The 25,954-nt window shown below is 40.3% G+C and overlaps 1 protein-coding gene across 3 annotated transcripts in view; it reads right to left on the bottom strand.

The window, feature by feature from the left end:
- Positions 1 to 10,029: 10,029 nt before the first annotated feature.
- The window catches only part of LTN1 (listerin E3 ubiquitin protein ligase 1), a 34,182-nt gene continuing 18,257 nt past the window's right edge, over positions 10,030 to 25,954 (bottom strand). For 2 of the 3 annotated variants that reach the window (XM_036378631.2, XM_036378639.2), the window contains exons 17-30: positions 25,511 to 25,670; positions 25,241 to 25,345; positions 24,841 to 24,983; positions 22,392 to 22,527; positions 21,153 to 21,297; positions 19,823 to 20,036; positions 19,311 to 19,548; positions 18,444 to 18,518; positions 17,422 to 17,608; positions 16,814 to 16,985; positions 15,309 to 15,529; positions 14,629 to 14,823; positions 13,822 to 13,989; positions 10,030 to 12,980 (exon numbers count right to left, since the gene is read on the bottom strand). In XM_036378631.2, the coding sequence (XP_036234524.1) occupies positions 12,918 to 12,980; positions 13,822 to 13,989; positions 14,629 to 14,823; positions 15,309 to 15,529; positions 16,814 to 16,985; positions 17,422 to 17,608; positions 18,444 to 18,518; positions 19,311 to 19,548; positions 19,823 to 20,036; positions 21,153 to 21,297; positions 22,392 to 22,527; positions 24,841 to 24,983; positions 25,241 to 25,345; positions 25,511 to 25,670 (2,222 nt within the window). In that variant the 3' untranslated portion in view covers positions 10,030 to 12,917. Of the gene's footprint in view, positions 12,981 to 13,821; positions 13,990 to 14,628; positions 14,824 to 15,308; positions 15,530 to 16,813; positions 16,986 to 17,421; positions 17,609 to 18,443; positions 18,519 to 19,310; positions 19,549 to 19,822; positions 20,037 to 21,152; positions 21,298 to 22,391; positions 22,528 to 24,840; positions 24,984 to 25,240; positions 25,346 to 25,510; positions 25,671 to 25,954 lie in introns of those variants that run through there. The other variant, XM_054518539.1, reaches the window with a different exon arrangement.

Below are 25,954 nucleotides of genomic sequence, written 5' to 3'. Positions count from 1 at the left end.
TGAAACAATCATGGTGTTTCCAGAATTATGACTGCACAATCTTTTGCCTAGCACAGAGCACCACTAGATTTTCTTTTTCCCTATAAAGAAACAAAGGAATTATTTGAGAATTGTATTTGCTGATTCAGAGAAATAGGATCTTAGAAGGTAGTGGATCCAATTTTTCAGGCATTGTGCTTCAAGAAAAGATGTCAACCAATTTGGAAGAGTAGAGGGAACAGCAAATAAGACTGCTAGTCAGAGGAAGGACTGAAAGACTTGAGGTCATGAGGCTACTATGAGATGTGAGGTCTTCAAATATAAATGCAAACCTCATTTGAGAGGTTTGCATTTATATTTGAAGAGGAGGAGGAGAGTAAAAATTCTCCGCCTCTGCTTCAAACAGTAAGAAGTAATGGCTTTAAGTTTGTAAGAAGATTCTCAGGATAAACATATAGGAGAAGTCCCTGTTGGTAGTGATTATAAGATTCTGGCATGTATGGTTTTGAATGACCAAAACCATCACTAAAGATCTTTAGAAATAATTTAGTGAAAGCCGAAGGTGACTTCAGTCTTGTCTCAAATGATCTTGTCCTGGATCATTTTCCTGGACCATTTTGTCCTTCACAGTATTCATTCTCTTGCCTTTTACTCTGCAGTCATAATGTCACTCCATTCATTGTGCAAACAGGAAGGCTGGAATGATAAAAAGTATCCAGCCCTAATCAACCCAGTGTATCTTCAAAGCTGACCCTAGTTAAAGTGCCAGCTAGACAAAGGGGTCACCAGAGTGTTCCATCCCAGTAATAACTCCTGTGATGTTAAACATAACCCTAGTTGAGCTGGTCTTTACCAAGAGCAAATGCATATTTAGTCAAAAATACATGCATAAGGCTTTTGGGAAGGCAGTGCCCTTTCATTGTGGAAACTGTTAGCCAGGAATTGTCTGATTTCCAAGCAGTTAGCATTCACATTTCCTAGTTGTGAAATGCAGACTTTTTCTGCAAAACATGCTGAGAAATGTGTTGCAAAGGCTACTTCTGAAATGTCTTAGGTTTTTTTACATTTTTGCTATAGGGAAAAAAATTTCCAGAGCTTGCTCTGCTGGTAACAGACGCTGCAGTGCTAATTCTGATCCCAGATATCCTTTTGGCAACAGGCAGGTGCTGCAAACCTTCAGAAGATGAGGAAAGGAAGCCTTGAATATCCACCTGGTCTAATTAACATCTCTCTCTGAGTACTGGTCAGCTTGCACTCATCAGTGGAAATCTGAACTTCAGCAAGGGCTATGCCCTTGGAAGACAGTTGCAAAAAAGCATTAAGTTTTTCAGGATCTTGGGGAGAGTTTTTCTCTTGTTTTTTCAATTCTGTTCTGTGCTTGCTTCCTGGCAACATTTCTGTAATTTGAGGTCAGACAGAATACTTTAACTCTTCTGATTTATCTCTGGTTTGCGTTTCATTTCTCTTTTTTAGGCTTAGAGCTCTGTAGCCCCTCTAAAAAAGAAAAAAAAACCACACTGGAGGAGCAGAGCCTTGCATGGATGTTGGAAACCATTTATGCTCAACCATTTGTTTCATCATGACAAGTCAGTGTCCAAAATCAAAGCATGCTTATAACTTCCCATCTCTTGCATATAATGCAGGACCACTGTTTTAGTAAAGTTTCTTCTCAGACTGCAGAGAAGAGGAAGCTGGTAGGTCACAGGGGTCTTCAGCCTCTGACCAAGGTAGTTGGCCATCATGTGCAAATGTTATGTCCTCAGCTGGGGAGCTGGTAGTCATATGTTAACCAAAAATTATATTAATTTGAGTTTTTGTACCTCGCTTTCCCATTGTGAAGTCAGCTTTTTAAATGTGACTTTCTTGAGAAAATGGAGGGTCTATAAGGCTATCACTTCTACAGAAAACTGGGATTGCTGATGAATAAGGTATGGACAAAGGAAGCTGCAAGCTACTCAAATTTCTTTTACATTATTAAATGCATTTGAAATGGCATTTTCCAAAAGTTCTCAGCCTTTGTAGAATTTGTAGAATTTCTAAATTCCTGATGTGAAATTAACTAGTAGACTTCTGTGTATTAACAACTTAAATAGCTTTACAATGCTTCCTGTAACCCAGAAACACTAGAATGTAGGCAAGTTTCTTATTACACATCAAATTTCAAAAATCCTATCTCTTGTACTGAGAGAGGTGTTGTTGTTTTGGAGAAGATTGCATAAGAGAAAATTATTGTAGCCTCTCAGACTTCAACCAGAAATCTATTATATGTTTTACTGTCTAGGGGCACATTCATTTCATCTAATCTTTTAAGAGGCTTGTATACTGTGTGGGTTGCTTTGGTGGTAGTGACCAGTCTCTCCCTTGCAAGAGTTTGCAATGAAGAGCAGTAATGCGCTTTGCTGGCATTAACAGACCTTTAGGTCCACAGATTTCACTATTTTCCTTTTACGTTGGTTAGTGGTTTGAGAGCTGTACAGCTTTGTTTCTGTTCTTTAGGCTTCCTCTGTGGCTATACCTGTACAGAATATCTGATGCAAAAATAGTAGAAGAAAGACAAGTCATAGGAAATACTGTATTATGAATTGGAGGCCCTTGGACCATCTCTTAGGGAGGCTGTGCAAGTGCTGTACATCTCCCACAGAAGAGGTCCTGAGCCTATTTGTTTTCTTTTGGGCACTGTTGTGATTGTGTGGTTTCACTGTGTGATTTAACCTAGTAGTGGCTCTTTTCAGTCATATATTGACTGGACAAGGTGAATCAGGAGGCTTCTCTCCTCCCACTGGTGTTCTGCTCCTTAGTAGGATGCTGCAATGTGAATATAAAAAATCTGGAGACCATCCACTGAGCCTTAACACAACTGTTGTTGGCTGTGATGTCAGATGTGACAGTGTTATCAAGAGGCACATGAGATGGTGGGGATGAATATGTAGCACCTAAAGTGACACAGTACAGTCCTTCCATTCACTGGCCAGTTCTAAAGCTAGTGGACAGTTGTGAAAGACTGCAAAGATTAATGTCTTGAGACATTTTGAGATGCCTGTGCGGGGGAAAGGGCAGCTCAGGCCCTGCCCTGCTGAGGCAGTGACCTGTCCCACACCTCCCACCCCTAGAGCCTGTGTCCCATCCCACAGTGGTGCCAATCACGGGCACAGCACAGGTGATGGTCCCCACCAGCCTCTGGAGCCTCTAACCCAGATGCTGAGTGGCCAGATAACTATAAGTCCTACCTGGGGGAGGGGCCCAGGAAGGCCAAGGGGTATTGAAGGCTGAACATGAGGTAATCACAGTGTCTGGACCCTACCTCTTGGAGTTTCTACCATCGTTGGAACCCAGGAACTGGTAGCTATATGTGTGCTTTTCTATATCTTTTCTGTCTTTCTCTCTCCTTCTTCTAATTCCCTCTACTAGGAATTTTGAGTAACTTGAAATCGAATGCATTTAAAATTTGCTAAGTTGAGTGGGACAAGCTAATGTTTTGAGAAGTGTTTCATGTTGATAGAATGTTGCACTAAATCTTTTGACAAAGTTCCTTGATTTTTCTAAAGTTGCCAGTAAAATCTTTTGTGTTGCTTTGACCTCTTGAGAATATCTTGTCAGTAGTTCTCCTGTGTATACAACTCAGAGTACATGGACAATTGTGAGTCCTTTTAAAATTCTCAAGTGAACTGCTTCGGGCCTGACAGTGGTGAAAATAACGTTTTAATTTCTTCCAAAAAGTTGTGAAAACTGAGAAATGCTGATCTTTGTGGGAAGAGATTATCTGCACATTAAAAGGCACATGCTTTCAGTCACCACCTTTTGTTTCCCTGCTTCAAAAGGCAGTCTTTGTTTTCTTACCAAAACGAAACTACCATAGGCTCCTGTGCTTTGCTTCTCTAGGTTCACATGTTGGTAACGTGCTGAGGTACTTCCTGTTTATCTACAAAAATCTCATCTTGCAAAACAAATTTGGCTCTCTGGGGATCTGATTAAGTCAAGGCTTAGCCTTGCTGTACAACTGAAACAAACTATGTTTAGATTTCACTAACCTTCACACCTCTTGATGATAAGACATTTCTTCCTAGGCCCCAGGTGTTAATTGTGGTTCTGGGGCTGCTCTGAACAGACCTGGCAGTGCTTTTCAGCTGCCTGACAGAGTAAAGGCTCTACAGGCCCAGACAAACACACCCACTGTTGGAAACTCAAACAAGTAACCCGAAACCATTCTCAGCCTCCTGAATGTCTTTGGACTCTTCCCTACATGTATGTATGGCATGGGTGGAGTACTGCAAAGTATCTTCAAGAACAATATTTTTTCACGTGTATGTATCCTCTGTAAGGATGGCCTTTCCCTCTTTCCTGCAAGGCCTGTACCCAGGTCATGCAAAGCCATTAGAGAAAGTTCATGCTTTTTGTTCTAGTACATTTAGGCTCTTCATTAAATGGCTGTTCTTGTTGTTCAGTTTATGATGTACAGTCTGGACCAGAGAAACAAAGTGAAGTGAAAAGAAAGAAAAAGAAATATAATGAAGTGAAATGAAGGGAAATTAAGTGGAACACAATGAAATTAAATGGAATGAAATGCTGTGAAATTAATTGAAACTTAATGAAATTATATTAATTGAAAATGAAAGATTTAATTTCCTTTCATAAAATGAACTTATATTTCATGAAAGGAAATGAAATGAGAAATCAAGGAATGAAATAAAGTTAAAAGAAAGAAAGGAAATATAATTGTTTTATAATGCTGTCTTGACTAATTCTGTGTCTGTTTTGATGCTCTTGTAAGTATAACAGCACTTGGATATCTATAAGCAAGTAGAACTGTTGCATGCAATAATAAATAATGCTTAGCCCTCAGATATATATTTCTCATTTTCATGTTTTAAAAACTATTCTTTTCACAAAGGAATATTAGCTCAATTCTATAGATACAGAAATGAAAGCAAAGAGAGCCTGTTGAGCATTTCTGAGATAATTATAGTGCAGCCTGAGGCAGAACAGGGATGCACCATCACACAGCCTGAACTATTTACTTCACTTTCTGTAACAATTAAGTAGTGCTGTGACTAAAAATCCATTTTCCCATTTCTCAGAGAAATTGCCAAGCCTACACTTGGGTTTGCTGGGTTGAATTCTAAATTTTAGCCACTGACTAGTGGTCTGGTAAGATTAGTGACCTGAGTAGTGGCAGGAACTGTATTTTATTAGAGACTTGTATAAATATATATACAAGATTGTCACGATCCGTCCTTACGAATGGGTTTCGTGATGGTTTGTGGATTGATCTCAGGGTGCAAAAAAACTGACATGGCACAGGGGATTTGCAGTAATAATCAAAACAAATGCACTTTTATTGAATGACTACAGCAAAATGTGATAGAGGGATTAAGGGAGAGAAAACGATAGAGAAAGAGAGAGAAAAAAGGGAGAGAGAGAGAGAAAAAGAAGGGGATATAGCTACCAAACGTAGAGACGAAGTCCTTTGGTCCAGTCCAACCAAGGATCTGCCTGTTACATTGGGGAGATCTCAAAATCTCTAGCTAACTCAAAGGTTTTTATTATGATAACTCTATTGCAAGTTGTGAGGGGGGAGGGGGAAACAGATATGATAAGGAATAGATGTAACAGGTAGTCCATGTTCTCAGCAGTAAAGGAGAGCCATTGTCTTCTTGGTCCAGTGGTCACATCTGCAACATCCATCTTGCTTTGGTCATCTTGCCTCCCCCTGCACACCTCCCCCGGGTTGGGGGTTTCAGTCCCAGTCCTTGGAAAGTATGAGAGGGGGTCTTCTCACATAGGGATTTCATGTCTCGGTTTTTCTCTGGTGAAGAGGCTTCTTACGTCTCAGTTTGTCTGTCATGGCAGTTGTAGACAAGTGAGGAGTCTTCTGTGGGGGGACCACCCAGAATGCAGGAGAAGTCCAGCCAAGCAGATGGGACAGCTTCCAAAGCTATTGTTGCAAAAAGGGCGTGGCGTCCCCTTCTTCTTTCATTGGGCTCAGCATAGTGTACAGCAAACACAACCTGTGAACAATAGCTTAGCACTATGCTCAGGTCTTGGGGCCCTTGGCATGTGTAACTTTCTCCTACAGAACCAGAGATTTAAGACGGGGGGGGGGGGGGGGTGTCTCTTCTTCAGTGGTCCCCAAATGACGATCATGAGGCAGATGAGGGATATTTCAGACAGACTCTCACAAAGATGTACTATGTAGAACTGGCACTGAAGTAGAAATCCTGTACTTCAGCTTTCAGACAACCATTAAAACTTCCAGTCTGTAATTTCTCCTCTCTGTAGCTATGCTGGGTTTAAATGCTCTGAATCAGTAGTGCTCCTTTTGATGTAGTTATCAGGCACTTTTACAGGTCCAAGGCACAATTAGAAAGTTTGTTTCTGTCAGAAGGAAATGGTGTCCTTCTGAATAGAAAGGTGAAGCAAGGGTCTTTCTGTGCCGAGTGATGTGCTTGGGTCCTCACAACCCCGAGCAGAGCTTGAGGCTGGGGCAGAGGGGCTGGAGAGCTGCCAGTCAGGAAAGGCCCAGGGGGTGCTGGTCAAGAGCAGCTGCACATGAGCCAAGTGTGCAAGGTAAGCAAGAAGGTCAAAGGTGTTGCCTTCTTGTGAAGGCCACGATGACCTGGTTTCGGAGTCCAGCACGGCGATCCCCTCCTTGGGATCCCTCGGGGCCAATAACGGACGCTGACACCAATGTGGTGGACGGTTAAAGGCGTTTATTGAGGGGTCTCGAGGGTATTTATGGACTAAGGGGTTTCTCTACGTCAGACAGGGGTTTGGCTATACTTTCTAGGGTTAGTATGGAGTGGAAAGTTACTGGCATGCATAGGTTAGGGGGGCTACACGTTTGGCTACATTCCAAGGGTGATCCTTATCTATGGGGAGGGGGGCAGAAGGATTCCTGTAATTTTCCGTCACAGCCCGAAATCTTCCGAACGTCTGTCCCTATGCCTACCACACTTCCCCCCCCCTCTTTCACAAATGAACAAGGTAGTCTTATACATAGGCACTGAAATGAGGTAGGAGGTTGAGATCTGACTAGGGAAAAGGGTCTTGGGAAACCTGAGTAAGTTTCTGCCAGGCAAGTCTCTCGTGACTGGCAGTGTTCCCTGTTGAATTCACAGTAATTGTTGCTGTCCCACGAACAGGATGCTAGCCCGTTCTAGGCGGGCCTGAACGAATGAGACTAGCTTGTTCAGCAGGCATGGCCCGAAGGTAATAGCTAAAAGCAGCATTGCCAATGGACCTATTAGGGTAGAAATTAGGGTGGTTAGCCATGGTGATCGATTGAACCAGGATTCGAACCAGCCCTGTTGGGCTTCCCTGTCTTTCTGTCTCTGAGCCAGTCTGTTTCGGAGTTCTGCCATGGAGTCTCTAACGACTCCTGTGTGGTCAGCGTAGAAACAACATTCCTCTTTCAAGGCAGCGCACAGGCCTCCTTGTTGCATGAACAGGAGATCCAGTCCTCGCCTGTTCTGCAGGACCACTTCTGAGAGCGAGGAGACTGACTTTTCTAGAAAGGAAATGGACTTCTCGATCCTCTGCAGGTCCTCATCGATGGTCATCTGCAGCTGGGACAGTCCTTGGTGTTGAGTTGCTAGGGCTGAGACACCTGTTGCCGTTCCAGCCGCTCCTAGGCCGAGCAGCATTGCGATAGTTCTACCTGTTAGTATTTCTCTCTTGTGGAGCCGGCTGTTTTCTTCGAAAAGGTGGTACACCTCTTCGTCTGAGTGGTACAGGATCCTAGGGATGATCAGAACTTGAACACGAAAGTCGTTAGAGTTATCGAATTTGGCAAGAAACACGCAGGGACTCACTCCAGATCTCTGGCAAACCCACATCCCAGATGCGGATGGGACTACCCACTTATTATTCTTCCTGTCAGGCTCAACTACTTCGGTGCAGACGTCGCCTTTCCGCTTAGCTAAGGTTGCATTGCCAAAGCATCTGCCCTGACCTGTGACTTGACTCAGGGTAATTCCTTTACGGGATGTGTCCCATCTGCACTGGCGAGGGGCATCGGCTGTGGAATAGCTGAAGGGGGTATCTAAAGCGACTCCTTCGTAAAAGGGGGGTTTAACATCGTAGCAAAGCCAGCAGGAGTCGGTTAGGTTAGGGTTAGATTCATTTAGGGATAGAAAGGTAGCTTCTAACATGCGAAGGATTGGGTCCGAGTCTGACCTGGCTGAGCGGCCTATCTGGAAGGCTTCTTCATTGCCAGTCGGGACGTCGGTGACCCTTGTGGGCAGGGCTTTGGGGTAGGTCATACTTCTCCCTTTCTGTGTGCTTTTATCTGTGGGAGCATAGGGTATGAAGATCCCCTGCCCCACTATGGGTTGGCATAGATGGGCCGTCTCGCATCCATAGCGGGAGGGGGCTGAATCCCACACGTCCCCTCCCTCTCAAAAAGCATACGGCTTATTTGCACTATATCAAAAGGGAGTAAATCATCATTGCTAAAAAGACCGTCCACGAGAGTGGAGACCACCCCTGAGTTAATTCCTCTTTCTGAAATAGCTTTTACTATTGTCTGAATGTCTTTGGAATTAACGGGAGTATATGTTCTTTGCTGGTTCCCCTGGGGTCCTGTAATTCTCACCGGGAAGGCATGCACTGATGCTGCGGGCGCCCATCCCGCGCATTCGATTTTAATTTTACCCCAATCGGTGAGTTCGTATTGGGGCTGGTTCTCGACTGCGTTGAAAGTTTTATTTGGTTTCGTCCGAAACTGCATTGATTCTGTTTTCTCTGCTTCCGAGTCACTGCTGGACTTGGTGGGCTCCTCAGAGCGATTTGGGGAGCTGTGGCTCCCTTCAGAGTCGGAAGTCGGCTGCCAATGAACTTCTGGTCTCTGCTGCCGTTTTGTTTGGCTTCGGCCCTGCTCCTCCCCTCGGGGGCAGTGCCGCTCCCGCCCCCTGGGTTCGCCCTGCCTCCCGCAGGGAGGGATCTCTCCCATATATGGTGGCATCAGTGGGCGCGGCTCCCGAGCGAGTGCCTGCCCTCTGTCGCGCCCCCACGCATGCGCGTCTGCTGGGATCCACGGCTCCCGGCTGGGCATGGGCTCAGCGCTGGTTTCCCACACATGCGCGTCTGCGGCTGGCCATGTTTCCGGGTTCTTCCCGCCGCGGGCCGACGGGCTCCGCCCCTCTTCCCGGCCACCCGCGCCATATTCAAACGGGTAGGGCGGCGGATCCCCTCCGCCACCCGCCCGCGCGCCTGCCCTCTCGATATTTCGGGCTTCTGCCGCCAATCCCTCCCAAAAGGACCGCGCATGTCCCTCCGCTTCTTGCGCTAAGTCGGCTATCGGCGGGGAAGGGATGGGCGAGGGGCCCGCGGGTACCCCGGGGGGCTCCGGAGGTGGTCTGGGTCCCGGCGGGTCCCCCGAAGGGGTCAGGGGGTCCCCCGGGGGCTCCGGGGGCTCCGGAGGCTCCGGGCTCGGGGAGGGATGGGATGCGCCCGGCCCCCGCGTTTCCCCGTTTTCAATCGGGTCGCAACCGGGGGGGGTTCGCGTTATTGCCCCTTCCTCCAGCTGTGGCGTAATTAACATACGGGAACGCGCAGCGTTCCACGTCTCCCGTTCTTCTAATGCTTTGTGTAGGGCTGCTTCTGCCTTCCCCCACGCTTTCAGGCTTTTGCTGCTGCCTGTGGCTTTTGTGTCCTCTGCTAGCGCGACAGTACATTTCTGCCACACCTCAGAGTGCAATATATCTATGGGTCGACTAACGACCCCAAGCTCAAGGAGTCTCGTTAAAGCGAGATTAAAATTCCTGAGCTCACATTTGATTCCCCATTGCATATGTATCGAACTTACGACCTTCGCTATTGCTTCCATACAAATCGCGATTCTTTGGGGCGTCCCCCTGTTTCGCCACAGTCGTTCCCGCGCTGTGGACGCTGTCCCCTGGCCAGGAGTATCCCCGTCGCCCGGACTCGTCGGTCCCGGGTTTCGGCACCACTATGTTGCCTTCTTGTGAAGGCCGCGATGACCTGTTTTCGGAGTCCAGCATGGCGATCCCCTCCTTGGGATCCCTCGGGGCCAATAACGGATGCTGACACCAATGTGGTGGACGGTTAAAGGCGTTTATTGAGGGGTCTCGAGGGTATTTATGGACTAAGGGGTTTCTCTACGTCAGACAGGGGTTTGGCTATACTTTCTAGGGTTAGTATGGAATGGAAAGTTACTGGCATGCATAGGTTAGGGGGGCTACATGTTTGGCTACATTCCAAGGGTGATCCTTATCTATGGGGAGGGGGGCAGAAGGATTCCTGTAATTTTCCGTCACAGCCCGAAATCTTCCGAACGCCTGTCCCTATGCCTACCACACAAAGGCACCTGGCCTGTATCAGCAATGGTGTGTCCAGCAGGACCAGCACAGTGACTGTCCCTCTGTGCTGGGCACTGCTGAAGTGTTATAGATGGATAATGAGATGATTTGCTCTCACAATTAAAAGATAACTATTGTGTTGTGAATATTAATAAAAGCTTTAGTGATGTATAGTTATGTTATTGTAGTTTAGATGTCCTCTGCTGTTCCCACAGTTCCCTTTCCCCCCTGTATTGTGACCATCAGACAGCCAGGGTTGTCTAGGGCAGGTACAAAGAAGGCATGCACATGTGCCCCTCGTATGGGGCAGTTAGGAATGGATAAGCTTGTTGCTTAGGGGGTGGGGCATGGCGACACCTGACCTCCAATCAGGTTACAAGAAAGCAGTCTCCACTGCAGGGCAAAGAAGAGCTGACTGAAAGACTTTGGGAGGGGCCAGGGCTGGCTGATGCAACCCCCAGGGGTATAAAAGACTGAGCATCCATCTTGAAGATGAACTGGCCCTATGGTATGCACGAGGGGCAGTTCCCAGCACTGCAGCTTTTTCCTTATGTAGTCCTTTGTTGTATTTTTGTTAAGGTTTAATAAACCTTTTTAAATTTTCAAAGTGAGCAGTTGTCTCTCACATGAAGCACATCCAATCCTGGGGTCTCTCACTATAAGGACACTGAAGTGCTGGAGCGTATCCAAAGAAGGGAACAGAGCTGGAGAAGGGTCTGGAGCACCAGGAGTAGCTGAGGGAGGTGGGAGAAAAGAAGGCTCAGGGGGGACTTCCTCACTCCCCACAACTCCTTGACAGGAGAGTGGAGCCAGGTGGGGATCAGGCTCTGCTCACAGGGAACAAGGGACAGGACAAAATAGAACAGCCTCAGGTTTTCAGTGGCACTGGGGGAGGTTTAGATTAGATATTAGGAAAAAAGGGTTGTCAAGCTTTGGAACAGGCTTCTCAGGGAAGTGGCCGAGTCACTATACCTGGAAGTGTTCAAAACCCATGTGGATACAGCACCTGAGGACACTGTTTAATAGTGAACATGGAGGCGGTGCTAGGTTCATGATTGGACTTGAGGATCTTAAATGTCTTTTCCAACCTTAACGATTCCATGATTCAAGGCAGGCTATTACTGCCCTGAAATCTCTGGGCAGCACTGTGGTTATGATTGTACTCCCTTTTATCCCATTTTACAAGGAGAATACTACCATGGAGTAATCTAGATGAAGAGTACTCATCCATGAAAAGGTATTAAGGCATCTGCCTTCAGATCAGTAAATGACCTTGCAAAGAAGTAATTTAGAATAACCAAAGTGATGAAACAGAGGCAATGATGGAGTTTTAGCATCAGTAACTATGAAACAATACAGCTTGTTCCCTACTCTGTCTTTTCAGTTAGACCTTCTCAATACCAGCTTTAAATCCTTTCCATTCTCACCTACTCAAAACAAAAGGTCAAGGAATTTCTCCTCTAGCAGCCCAGTTAAAAATACAGATTTCAGTTATCAACAGCTAAAAATCTAAAATAATAGTTGTTGAGGTACAGCCAATTGACCATGCTACAAACTCAGCATCTGAAAATCTATACGATTAATTTCTAAAAGTTTATCACATACAGGAAGAGATAGCAAACCAGAGACTACAGATATTGACAAAATTTATTTATTTATTTATTCCCCACTTTTATTGACTTTTGAAAGAAACCCACCACAAATACCATTCAAGTTGGAATATACTAGTATGCTACCACTGTTAAAAAAAAAAGGCATGAAAAAATGTATAGTTGAAGGCTATTAAATTCTGATACATCTGGATGCTCACTTAAGAGTCCTTATTATTCTAGGACAGTGGAAGTACAGTAGACATTCGGTGATAGCTAATTTGCCAGCTCATGAAGAAGAAGATACACAAGAACTGATCAGTGCATCTGCCTTCTCTTTAAAAGCCAATCAGCAATAAATAGATGGTGTCACTGTGATGCAGGAACGATTATGGTCTCTCTCCTTAGTTGGGTTTCTGGGTTTTCATGATTTTAGGCTACTGGACGGTTGGGGAGTTTTGGCAAAAAGAAACCTTGAAAGGTGAAAGTTCACTTTATTAGAAGAGGCTATGTTTAAATTTTACGCTTTAACAGATTATCACCATAATCAGTTTCATGCCTTAATGTCTAACAGCAACAGCATTCTTTTTTCCCCAAAAAAAGGGACTATTATGAATGCATTATAATCAAAAATCAAATCTTTAGGTGGTAACCTATGTTATATTCAGCTGTTATATTAAGAGGTATCACCTGGGTTAATTACATAACACCATGTTAGAATATGCCTAAAATAAGAGTTTTTAATTAACTACGCTGTGGCTTAAACACCACTTTTCAGACATAACTCCACATTATTTCTGAAATTTTTAATATATCTTAAAAATATACCAATTAAAATAAATTATTGTTATATATTTCTTTGTATCAAAGAAGAATCTTCAAATTTACAAAAAGCCAGTCCAGAGGTAAGTGTGTCATATTCCACTAGTGAAGAATTTAAAGTAACTGACATTATTTCCAAATAGTTAACTTCTACAGTTTATTGCCTGCTCTTTATTTCTTATTTGGCTCACAGAAAGAAGAACATTTTGTTTCACAAGAATGTCTCTCGACAGAGTGGACATGTGGATTTGTTGCTGGATGAGAACCATTTGTACTGAAAAAGAGAAATACGTCTGTTTAATATATGAAGGCAAGCTGAGTACAGAAACACTAGTGCATTTTCAATAACCATTATTGCCAAGGATCTGTGTTAAGCTGCACCAGGGCAGGTTTAGACTGGACAATAGGAAGAAGTTCTTCACAGAAGTAGTGACTGGGCATTGGATTGGGCTGTCCAGGGAGGTGGTGGAGTCACTGTCCCTATGACTAAACTATGACACTAAGTGCCACATCCAGTCTTTTCTTAAACATCTCCAGAGATGTTTAAGAAAACACTGGATGTGGCACTTAGTGTCATAGTCCAGCTGACAAGGTGGTGTTAGGTCATAGGCTGGACTTGATCTCAAATGTCTTTTCTAACATAGTTAATTTTGTGATTCTGTGAAAGTAACTATCAAAACATTACCTATACTTTAAAAAAAACCAAGAAACAGTAAAAAAACCCTTTTCACTCACACATATATGCATGTGTATATGTACATATGTATTTGTATATACACCTATTAGACATACACTGTGTAGCAGCTCTTCTTTCATTACCTGCCCTTACATCTTAGTACAAAATTCACAGAAATAACTTATGAGTGCTGTTAATCCCTGTGTTAATCCCAGATACTCCAATGACAAAGTGGAAAATTGTTGGTAATACAGTAGAAGTTTCTGGTTTAAACTATATGGATAGCCAGGCTGGATGGGGCTTGGACAACCTAGTCTAGCAGAATGTGTCCCTGCCCATGGCAGGAGGATGGAACAGATGAGCTTTAAGCTCCTTCTGACCCTGCTCTATGATTCTAGGGTATTTTGCCTATTTAAAAAGATTTACTCCAGGTACTTACCAAGCAAGCTGAATGAAACTTCTTCTTGCACGTTCTGCAAGCTTTTTTGGGAAGAGAATAGTTTGAACCATGAATGACTGAAAAACAGATCATGCAATCTTCAACGCCTTCAAAACGTTTATCCACATTATTTTTCCACAAAGATAAGCCTTCCATAATACTTCCATTCTAAAAGAGGGAAAAGAGCTATTAATACTGTAGAACTCCTTTGAACTATTCCTGTTGTAGTCATAAAAACATAAAGGAAACAAGGCCTGAAGGATTTATAATCTGAAACTACATGCAATACATACAGTGCATAATTTATAATACTCTGATCTACAGAAAAGTGAGTATTCAACAGTGCAGGAAGAGCGTATTCAGGAGCACTTAAAAACAGATTTTGAAATTTTCAATCACTGCTTTGTTTTGGTCTAACCACAGATTATGCCATTTCAGCAACCATCAGTCTTTCAGAGAATTCCATGGATGGGGTTTTTGGTTTTGATTTTTGTTGTAGTCATTTGGTTGTTTGTGGTTTTTTTCAAATTATAGTTGAGATGGTACTGACACACAGGACAAACACTGGGCCATATCTTAAGAGATCTAAATTTTCATCTTGGGCTCTGGATTTAACAATAGGCTGATCATTTTACCTCTGTTTATGTATCTGGAGAAAAGCAGATGGTAAGAATGACCCAATTCTACAAAGGTTTGCAATCTAATGAGATCTATTACACAGATCTATACAATACTGCATTACTAGGAATGTTTTTCTGCTGTAAGGACTTTTAAATTTTCAAAACTAAGAACTATATTGAAATTCACCTGATGTGTAAGATATGTGCTTAACTGTAGCATCCAATTGCGCCACTGCTGTACAGCTACACCAACCCTCTTTCCACTCTCAACTGTTATGGATCCCAGTGGATAATTTGATGGAAGCTGTATTATTAGTTCAATAAAGATATCATCAACAGAATAGGTTGCAATGACTTCTCGTGCTGCAGACCGAGCTTTTACCTTTGAAAAAAATACACGTATTAAAAAATGCCATTCAGCATCTCTAGTCTTTGTATATATATATATATAAACACATTCCTATGCATATTAAATGATTTTCTTAGATCAGGTAAACACTTTTTTCAAAGAAAACAAAAATCTACTCATATCTCAGTAAACTAAAAAGGAATTACCAGCCAGTTTTCATTCTACTGATTGATTACATCTTTTAATAAATAAAAAGTAGTATATTGATAGCAGTACCTTCCACTTCCTCAAATTCTTCAACATCCTAAAATCCAGTCTTTCATGTTTTTTCCAAGCAGAATATTAATAAACATCAATTTAATTTATTGATACCAAGCAAAATTATGTTTAATCAGTCATTTAGAACAACAAAATTGCAATCATATAAAACAGAACCACAGTCTGGTCTGAGAAGTAAAATTTCCTGAAATGTTTGCAAAAAACTCAAGTAAATAAAAAGAAAGGACAAAAAGTCTTACTGTCATGCCATTAAATAACTGTGTGCTAGTCTGAACAGAAGCTATTTCCTGGGAGGAGAGCACACTGCTGACATATTTGCTTGTGAATTTATCCACAACATTGAAGACACGCTTCTCACAGCTATTCCACCACAGCCTCACCATGGCTGGCAGATCTTTCAGAGTTATAAGGTACACAGAGCAGGCCAAGTGTGGGATCTGGGATGACAGCATCCCTGTCCCTGGGAGGGAAAGAAAAGGTGTTGAAATACTCTTAATACATTAGTCATGGAAGTTGGTGCCTCCACACCACATACAAAGTTCTGATTCAAATATAATTGTGGTACTTGGAATTTCATGTACATGTTCCTATTATTGCTATTCTAAGGGCCTGTTTGACTCAGCCCTTCTTCACCAGGCTGGTTTTTTGTTCCTTAGCCTGATACTCCACACCTCAGAATTCACCTTTTCATTTAGAAACTGAACTCCAAGTGGACACCAGGAATCAAAAATAATTTTATATTGTAGAAATCACAAAACACTCACTTTGGAGCGAACAAACAATAAGGTGTTTGGAGGACAGCTGAGCTTTGCAAGCATGGCAAGTTCCACCAACAGAGGTTCAGGTTGGATATTAGGAAATAATTCTTTGCTGAAGGAGTGGATAAACATTGGAACAGGCTGCCCAAGGAAGTGGTGGAGTCACCATCCCTGGAGGTGTTCAAAAAACACACAGACAGAGCACTTTGTGATATGGTTTAGGGGACATGGTGGTGTTCAAAGGGTGAACTTGGATGATCCCAGAGGTCTTAATGATTCTATGATGAGTTAAGGGAAGACTTTCCCTTGGGATGTCATGTTAGTAGTTCTTTCTTACTGTCATCCAGATAAATTGTTCTGCAGCATACAGTGATGTCCAAGAGAAAAATTAGAAATGGAAACTCCATTTCCTTGCTTATATCTATGTAGGTACATTAAAAAAATTAAATTAAGGGACTTAAAAATCTAATTCCCTTTTTCATGTTTCTCAGCTCAAAAAGCAGCACATCTTCTCTCATCATCACTGATTAACTGGGTCTTTTGAACAACATGATTAAAACAACACACAATTTAACATCTCAAACATTAAAAAATATATATTAAAATGGTTTTTAATATTTTGAATTTATATATTAAAATACAAGAAAATATGGAAATTTTATTTAATATTAAAAATTTTCTCTAGAAGCAATGGTTCCAGAATAGATCACACATTTCTAGTGTTTTGGAATTGTTACGTTCATGATTCAAAAGTAGCAATGTATTATTCCTGACTTATGTTTTTCTTGGTTTCTCTGATAAACATGTCAACTTTGTTTAAGTTTCAAATGGGGAAGAGTTAACAAAAGATTATTAAACATATGTATGTATTTGTCTCTCTGTGTATTTGTTTTATAGGTAAGACTTTCTAAATAAGTATTTTTGAGAAAAAAAGCTTATTCAAATATAACAACTCTCTCGAATGCACAAATACAGTTTTTACTAACCTTTGACATCTAAACGAAGCTCTTCAGTAAAGAAGGTTTTTGTGTCCTTATTTGGAACTTCTGAAGTTGGCCCAGAAAAGACAGGGTTTTCAGGCATAAGCCTGAACAAGTGATAAAGCAGTTTATTCAAGCTTTTAGTTCTTCTAAGGTATTGTGAGTAGAGAACACGTAGCTGGTAGCATTAAAAAAATTCACAAAAAAACCAAAACATGGTAAATACAGCTTACACTGTAAATAATACAAATACGTCCTTGCAGGGAGGAACAGCAACATTGTGATTCAGAAGTAGTGTTTAGAAGACAAGTTTAGTTCTCTGCACCATTGCGAATGATTAGAAGATTATATATGTAATATGTACCAAGCTTGTTTGAAAATGCAAGAAAGAGTCATCTTTTCATGAATCTTAGTTCTTCATTGCTCTAATTTTGCCATCCTCAAATACAGCGGTGCAGAAATCTAAGTCTGTTGCTGCTTTCAGAATTTTCACTAATTTCACAGAAACAAGGGATAAGAAGTTACATAATTAAAAGAAAATGGCTGGATGAAATCGAGACTGAAACTAAAAAAGTAGGTTAAGAAATTCAGTTAAAAAGACTCTGAAAATATACCTGAGAAGAAGCTGCTTTAAAGAAAGCTAATGTCAACTTCCAAGTGAGAAGATATCCTAGAACAAGGCAGAACTCATCACTCAGGGGTTGAATAACTGCAAATTCTCCAACCGGAATGCATTCCAGGATGTTTTCTAGCAAGAGTTCTTGAGTGGCCAGGATGGACATAAGAGCTGCTGGAGGTGATCTGTGGAAAAATATTATCTGGAATAGTAAACTCAAATCTTGAGCACAGCATGAACTGAATTTAAGTTCATAGCCTTCCTAGAAAGTCATGAAAGTAAAGCCATGCACGCACAACATAAAATAAGCCTTTTATTACAGGAAAATTTACTCTTTTAAAATTTTCTTCTTTTTCCCTGAATGGGAGAGTTGGTGCTTTTACCTTCTTAGAAGACAAATTTAAACTGAATGCTGATCACTTCATCTGGGAGTGGTCTATGGCTGATCTGATTTAACCTACATCATGGATAGCCACTTTGCTTGCTTTCTCTGGAGTCACATCAACAAATGAGCAACTGAACAATGATCTCCTAATCACTGCTGGCTCTGGGTTGAAAAGCCTTTTGCATCTCTGCAGTTAGGAAAGGTATTAATCATTGGGCTGAGGTTAAAAAGGAGTTTTAACCAGTTACCGCATTCCCTCTTCAAACCAGAGAATTCATGGGATTCAAGCTGTATAAAACACAGAGTTAATTTTGTTCTGTTTCAGGTAACTGAAATTATCTGTGCAGATACATCCTGAATACAAGTAAAAATTTGCCAAGATTTCTTAATATAAAGCATATATACAGCATTTAGTCCAGTAACTGCACCTAAAAACAACTGCAAATACTGTCTCCAGTTTTAGTGCAAAGGACCAAAATATTTAATATTCTAAATATTTATAACCTTATTGTCATAGCTATGCATTTTTTTAACATCTCCTAGCTGACAGCTACTCTGCTGCAAATTTCAATCTTTTAGCACATTTTAAAAATATGGAAGACAGTCCTATAAAAAGTGAGGGAAATAATACACACAATGCCAATTCCTCCTCTTCATCACCATAGGACTTGAGATCTTCATCATCAAATTTAGGCAATTCAGGCATTAATCTATATAAATATGGAAAGGAAATCAGGTTTAATTTTAAAATAATTTTAATAAACTATTTTAATATATGTGATGCATAGTTCTTTGCTTATCAACATCAACATTCTGACAGACAATAAAATAATGGCAGTTATTCCTTAACAACAACACAGAATCTTTCAGAAACATGCCACCATCTTTGGTCAAGAGCAACAGCCAACAAGCATGTATCCTTGCTCACTTCTCTTTCCAGACCTGTTACTTTTCCTGAGCCATGCTAAAATAAAATTCTCTATCAGAATAAAGCTATTGCCTCAGTATAAGTGAAAGATAATGGTGGCTGGCTTAAGCCATCTGCCTTGCAATCTGCATTTTGGGGAGCCAAATGCACATATTTTACAAATTCTGTATTGTCTCTCTGAGAATTAGAAATATCCAAGGAGTTCACAGCAGTACTACCTATCTGTATTTACTTTCTTACCTAAATTAATGAAAATAAAAATGTCATACTATTTAATGGTAGTGTCAGGCCCAGATAAAACCTGGAATATTTCAGTTTGCATTTTAGGATTCCATGAGTGCTAAAATAAGGGCTAAAAATAAATACCTTTCTTAAGTCTGCTAATACAATTAACTTTAGCATTCACAGTTTTATATAGTATCCTTCAAAAAAGAACATGAATTGCCCAGTTGAGGATTTTCTCCCATAATGGAATATGATTTTGCTACAAGTGCATATCCTATAGCACATTTATTTTAAAAAAGGGGCAGGAGGGTTGAGAGGCAATGAGAGTGAAAAATTTGTTGCTTCTTACTTATGCAGCATATGGTAGACAGAAACCTGTACAGGTCGAGCCCGGAAAAGCAATAACGGACAGAGTGTGTTCAGTAGAGTCTGGAGTTTATCTGGAAGATTTGTCTTCTGGCCTGCAACAAACTTCGGTGGCAGCTTATGGTTTAAGAACCGGTCCTTTGAGATGTAAGTTAGAGCTTCACCCAAAGATGATAATACAGAGTTCTGAAAAGAGCCTTCTGATGCATTTTTGGTTTCTCCTGTTTAAAAGAAGACAAGCTGTGATGCAGAATGTATGGATGATACCATAAATAAGTTCTGCTGGAAACAACTCAAGATTGCACTTGACAGGTTCCATCTAATCTTAACAATCTCTATGTTATATGCAATCACTTTACTAATTAACATGTCAGTGTTAAAAAAACTGAGTTGTTATAAACTCTATTTACATTATATTCCTGTAAATTCAAAAATGTGGCCTGTTCAGTTCTATTTCAAAACAGCCTGGCTGTTATCCCCTTGTCATATACTTGCCTGTGATTTTCACCAACAAGGGTAACAGCAAATTGTGAATTCCCTCAGAAAAGAATTCCTTCCATTCACTGACCAAGTTCTTAGGAAGATTTGCAGTGCTGTAAGGAGCTGCAGCCTCAAAGTAAGTGCTAAGGGCAGATGCCAAGTCACAACTGACACAAGCAAAAATCTGCACAAGCGGGATATGGTAAAGCAAACGGCTTTCACTTGTTGTCTAGGAGGAAATAAACACAGAGGAAGATTCCTTAACCATAAATTTGCTTTAAAATTTGTTTCACATTTCCTGTCTACAACAAAAAGTGTAATTTCAAAGACAATTAAATTGCAAGAACCATTGGAAAATTCTGTGGGTCGGGGAGGTTGGTTTAAAAATAGAAATTGTACTTCAATAGGACTACCTGAAATTAATTCCCAAGTCTCACCAACATTAGAAACATGGATTGTTTCCATTATATAACCTTCCTTATAATGACAAAAAGAAATTTCAATGGACAACATACTACTAAAAACTGGAAATTATTGAAGTGGCTATCAGGTGAATATTTCCTCTCCCCTAACACAGATGCTTTCTTTTTATCTTTGTTCTTACTCGTTCTGTCAGAAAGGAGTATCATTATCAATTAAAAATATTCCCTACTTAGTCTACACAACAAGATTTTCTTTTAAGTTTGTTGTTTGTTTTTAAACAAAATACATAGTTTTGAGGCACATACCATTAGGTAAGATTAATCCTGAGACCAAGAAAGGTCACATGAAATTTCCAGCCTGCCCTTCTGAATGTACAGGTGACAGAGAGTGACAGGTTCTGTATATTTATTTGATTTATCAGTAAGTAGTCATCTGACTACTAACATTACTGTCCTCTTTCCTAATAGCATTAGAATATAACTTTGATACTTCATGAGATCAGTAGATATTGAAATGCAGACATTGCTTTTCATTCAGCTGATTTTGATGTATCATGTTAAACTATGTTTTAAAGAAATGTAATTTTTCAATTAATCAATAATTAATTTTCAATTAATCAATAATTTTTCAATAGAGACCTACAGCAGATATATTTCAAAATTATTCTCCAATTACCAATGCCATTATTAAAGATCGTATTACTTGAAGAGTGAGCTGATTTTATCTCCATACACAAAAAGAAAAAGGACAGTATAACTGCTTGTGCTTTTAAATCTTTGTCCAAAGTCCAACATAAAGTGGATTTTGTGCAATTCTTCTTGTCATTGTGTCAAGAATTCGGCTGAGATTACAGTGTCATTGCCATATTCAGGGAATAATCAAAAAGGTAAGTACATTAAAAGTGAAGATGGTTCCATATTACCTCTAACCAAGCCAGCATGGAGCACATCAAGAAGTCCCACTCATTATCAGCCAAAGGAGCTGCAGAATATTTCAGCAACAAGGGAAGGTAACGCATCAACTCAATGTTGAAACCAAGCAATTGAGCACTTGCTTCTTTCAGACTGCTGTAATAAAAATACAACCAAAGCTTATATAGATTCATGTTGTAGACCTGAGTATTTATATTCTTGCCTTCACTCCTCCTCACAGGACAAATTTGTCTGGCACTACCATGCTGTGTCCTGTGTGCTTTTGATATTCTGTATTTCAAAGGTAGAGTGCTACATTAGCTGCCAAGTCTAAAGAAGATTCCTAAATTACAGATTCATACATTTCTACAATTTAAACATTTGCTCAATCGTAGTTTATGTAAGTATATTTACTTACATAAACTACGAATGTCAGCAATTTTAATTAAATCAATGCAAGAAAAATAATCATTTTAAGTTACCAATTTAGGAAAAGTTATTAACCCTTTAAGTGTCCAAATACTATATATTATATATTATAGGTTTCGATTAGTAGGAAGAAATTCTTCCCTGTGAGGGAGACCTTGGCAGAGGTTGCCAGAGGAGCTGTGGCTGCCCCATTCCTGGAAGTTCAAGCCCAAGTTGGACAGATCTTGGAGCAACTTGGTCTTATGGAAGGTGTCCCTGCCCATGGCAGGGGTTGGAACTGGATGAGCTTTAAGGTCTCTTCCAACCCAGAAAACTCAATGGTTTTATAATTATTTTGGAACTTTGTTGCCTGGATTTTTCTCACTATAGTCAAAAAAGATAATCTCAGTATATTTCCACTCCTCGCTGGAAGCTTTTCAAGTTACATTTTTGTGTCCAGAACTTTAAAAGATAGCTAAGTCTGGTATGCAAGATTTTTCCTGCTACCAAAATAAGCAAACAGAACTTGAAACTGAACATCCAGCAACACCTGCAAAAGCTGGTCAGTTCTGAATGCATTTGAAAACAGTTGACATCTTTCAAAAGCATTTACAAAGCTCCTCAGTCTCCCAGCCTTCCAGGTACTTTTGTGCACTATGAGTTAGTGATACACTAAGCCAAAGTTTCTACAAAAGCTTAAATATGTAATATTAGAGCAGTAGATGGCAGTTGTACAGATTGATTTTATTTGAATTAATTAATTTATTTGAATTAGTCTGTACTTTTAAACTCTTGCCTTAGAAATAAGAAAAAAAGTCAAATTATCTCAAAGTTGCACCTACCAGCTAAAGAGAAAGCTGTCCTCATTATCATTTTTCCAAGATATTATGATTTTCAGTACTGCAGGTAATAGATGATCACAATCAATACTTCTATCCTTCAAGCAGGAGTTCAAAATGGAAAGACACCCAAATGCTCCTATGACATAATAAAATGTAAACTCAATAGTCTTAACTATCAAGACAAAACAAACATTAGAATGTGTGTCAATAGAACTTCATTTTAATATTGTAAGACAGTTTGGATAATACCTAAGCTTTCTTCTTTGAACACTTAATCCACAAATAATAAAGCCTCTTATTTGGCCTTATCATAATGCAGAGCACTAGGGCTCAGGAGCTCAGTCCCTGGGTAGGGACCGGGTGCCCGAAGCTCGCTCGCTCATGCCAAGACCGCAGGGCTACCATCTAGCAAGCATGGTGATTATCAGCTCTATAGTGATTGCAAGCTCTCAGGATTTCAGCTCTGCTTGCTAGGTAGTGGTGCCCTGGGCTTGAGGCTGCAGCAGACGGAGAGAGAGGAGAAGGAGAAGGCGCAGGCTGTTCCACGAAGATGGCTTTATTTGGGGAGGTCCGTGAAGGGTCTCTGCTCTTCTTCTTTCTCTACTAATGGGGTACAGTATGCTTCTTTTATAGGGTTGGAAAGGATCCAAGCTTGACCAATGGGTAAGGGGTTAACATGACATTGCCTTATAGGGTTACAGAGGTAGGTTAAGGGGTGGAGGACAAGAAAACAGGAATTTTCTTTTGCTGTTTCAGCATTCCTATTGTTCATATCCTCCATGGTGCTTTTCCTAAATCTATGGGGTTTACTACACACAAATGTCATTGTTAAATCAAAATACAATATCTTATCCAAACTTTTAAAAATAAACAGCTCCTATAAGATAAGGTGATAGATTATAAAATCTAAAAAAGGAAAATACCTCCTAAGATTGAAATTTCTTTGTGCTACTAAAAATACAGTAAGCTAAGCAATACTTTGGGCAGATAATGAAGACAATGCAACTGAAAGTTTGGAATTTTAGTATTATTGGAATGTTAATTGGAGTTCTAGTCAGAATGTTAATTTTTACTTTTAGAGTGAAGTACAACTGTTGCATTAGTACTGTTTTCCATTTTTAAGAAGAACTGTATTTATCTAGATTTCCTGGACAAAATGAACATTTCCAACAAGCACAATGACAAAAAAATAAGGTAAAGTATCACATATGCATAGCAAAACCAACCAAACAAACCCCTGCTTCACTTAAACAAGTTCAGCAGCAATTTTTTTCAGCTGCTGAAAAGAAAAGACACCACTGGAATGGTAAGCCTACAACCTACATCCCACTTAATGTGAATTTGGACATATACGTTCTGCTCAGGAATCCCTAGAAAACTGAGAAGTAGTAGAAGGGAAGCACCAATTACAAATAAAAGGCCTCCACAACAGAGGAGAAGTGAGGATTCTTCCATTTTCTTCTGTTCAAAGTTTCACAGACACATTCGTTTGCCTCACTGGTTCACTTAGAAAGCCAGAAAGCCTCACCTAAGTTGAAAGAGTAGAAAACTACCATGGTAAAGATATTTAATATTTCTCTCAATTTCTGCATGTCACTAACACTGATCATTTTCACACCTGAAGAACATCCATTTGAAGAACTCATCTGAAATCCTAAGAACACTGCCAAGGGACAGATGTCCACAGTTTAAAGTAACCAAAGATAAGTTTTTCCAATTTAAGTAAGCACAGTTCTGTTACAAAATAAAAACCATGCATTTCAGTTTTCATATAGACTGATCAATAAGAGTACACACAAGTACACACAAAAGCAGTAAGGGCCAAAACACAAAGGACTTTCCTCTTAAATTACATGTAATCCATACAGATAGAAGGACTGTATGTGATCATTTCCAGTTTTCTTGAAAAGCAGCAAGTTTGTGAAAGCTTACACCCAAATAGAGTGGCTGTAGACCCAAAATAAGTGGCTATATTCAAAGCAGTATCATAATACATCTCAACCATATCTTAGGTAATTTTCCACAGCTGCAGACATTTAATGTAGTGCAGTTTCAGTTGGAGGAGCTACTAAAAAATTACTAAATATGTGTGTAAACTGTGAAAGAGTTCTTGGCAAACTATCTAAAGACTATCATGACCAGCTGACAATAGTAGTATTTTTGCATGCTGTGTAAAGCCTGAATGGTTCACTGAAGTACAGCAACATTTTAATAATAACAGCCTAAGTCTTTTCATTCTAATTTTGTATCTGGCAGTAAGGCTTGTACTTCCTGAATGAGGCAGAAAATTATTATGCCAAACAGTCTAGAAGAAATAGGCAAACTGAGAAAGCATTTCTTTATAGGAAAAACGATATTATAGTAAATATGTTTTATCTAAAAGCAAACTTTATTACAAAATAATGTTCTTAAATTCTGATGAACTACACTGAGGTAAGAACATACTCACCGTCAGTGCTGGAAAGCTCTGTCTGTGTACATGTCATAAGTTTGGCCACACAATGGAAGACAAGTTCCCTCTTTTCTTCCTCAGTTAAGAAAGATGATAAACACTGAAGTGTATGCAATCTGCCCTCTGTTAATGGAAGGAACCTATTCATACAAGCAAAACACCAAGAATGAAAGGAATGCAAAAGCTGAACTAGGAAACAAAGTATCAGTAAGTTCATAATGAGGCAATATCCTCTGACATAACTAATCCCACATACTAAACCAAGTCTGACTTTCACAAGCCATACACAGGTATCTTCATTTTCAGCCTTCAGCTGTCAATGGTCAGAATCAGGATCATTTCACACTATCAACATTCGCAACAAACTGCAAGTTTATAGGCAGCAGTATTAAGATACCCTTCTGTTGTCTTGAAAAGTTCTTTCCTCTCCCAGGATACAGCATTCTCAGCGCGGATCACTTTGGCCATGGTTAAGGACCAGAGTCTTCCATGTTCCTCTGATCTTCAAAGAAGAAATACCCTGGTTAATATATACAGATGCTCAGGACTCACCACAAAAGCATTTGGATGCATTCTGAATCAACACACATGTGGAAATATAAAGGCACTCTATACAATACAAACTGTGAAAACAGAGCTAAGAGTTGTTTCACTTGTTCTCACATACCTGACAAATATAGTTTGCTGCAGGTTAGCTGTACTACTCAGAGTACTAAACTCCTCATATGTGATGTCCATCTCTTCTAACATATGAAGATATTCCAGAAGCAGATAAGGAGGATTCTCCAATTCTTCAATCCATTGTAGCGAATATAACAGTTCCGCAACTAATTAAATAACAGGTGTTGTTTATAAATGACTACTGACTTGCATAAGCAAGAAGTTTCAGGTCAAGATTTTGTTGGTTTTTTAAAATATGTTTTTAATGCAATAAAGATATTATTTTTACATGCAATCTTAGGTGGTTCAGAGCATGCACTGGATATTTGCCATTTTATCATAACATACAAGAGAAAAAAAGCTACAGTAATCTGTTCTAGATAGTCAAGAAATTTTAAAGCAAATTAAGCATGACATGACTCCTCTCTGTTCTCCCCCTTTTCTTTAACAT

The sequence above is a fragment of the Molothrus ater genome, chromosome 2 (genome assembly GCF_012460135.2).
Source record: "Molothrus ater isolate BHLD 08-10-18 breed brown headed cowbird chromosome 2, BPBGC_Mater_1.1, whole genome shotgun sequence".
In the NCBI taxonomy this organism is placed as follows: Eukaryota; Metazoa; Chordata; class Aves; order Passeriformes; family Icteridae; genus Molothrus; species Molothrus ater.
The sequence above is the reverse complement of the archived record's forward strand: the minus strand, read 5'-3'. Positions and strand labels throughout refer to the sequence as shown.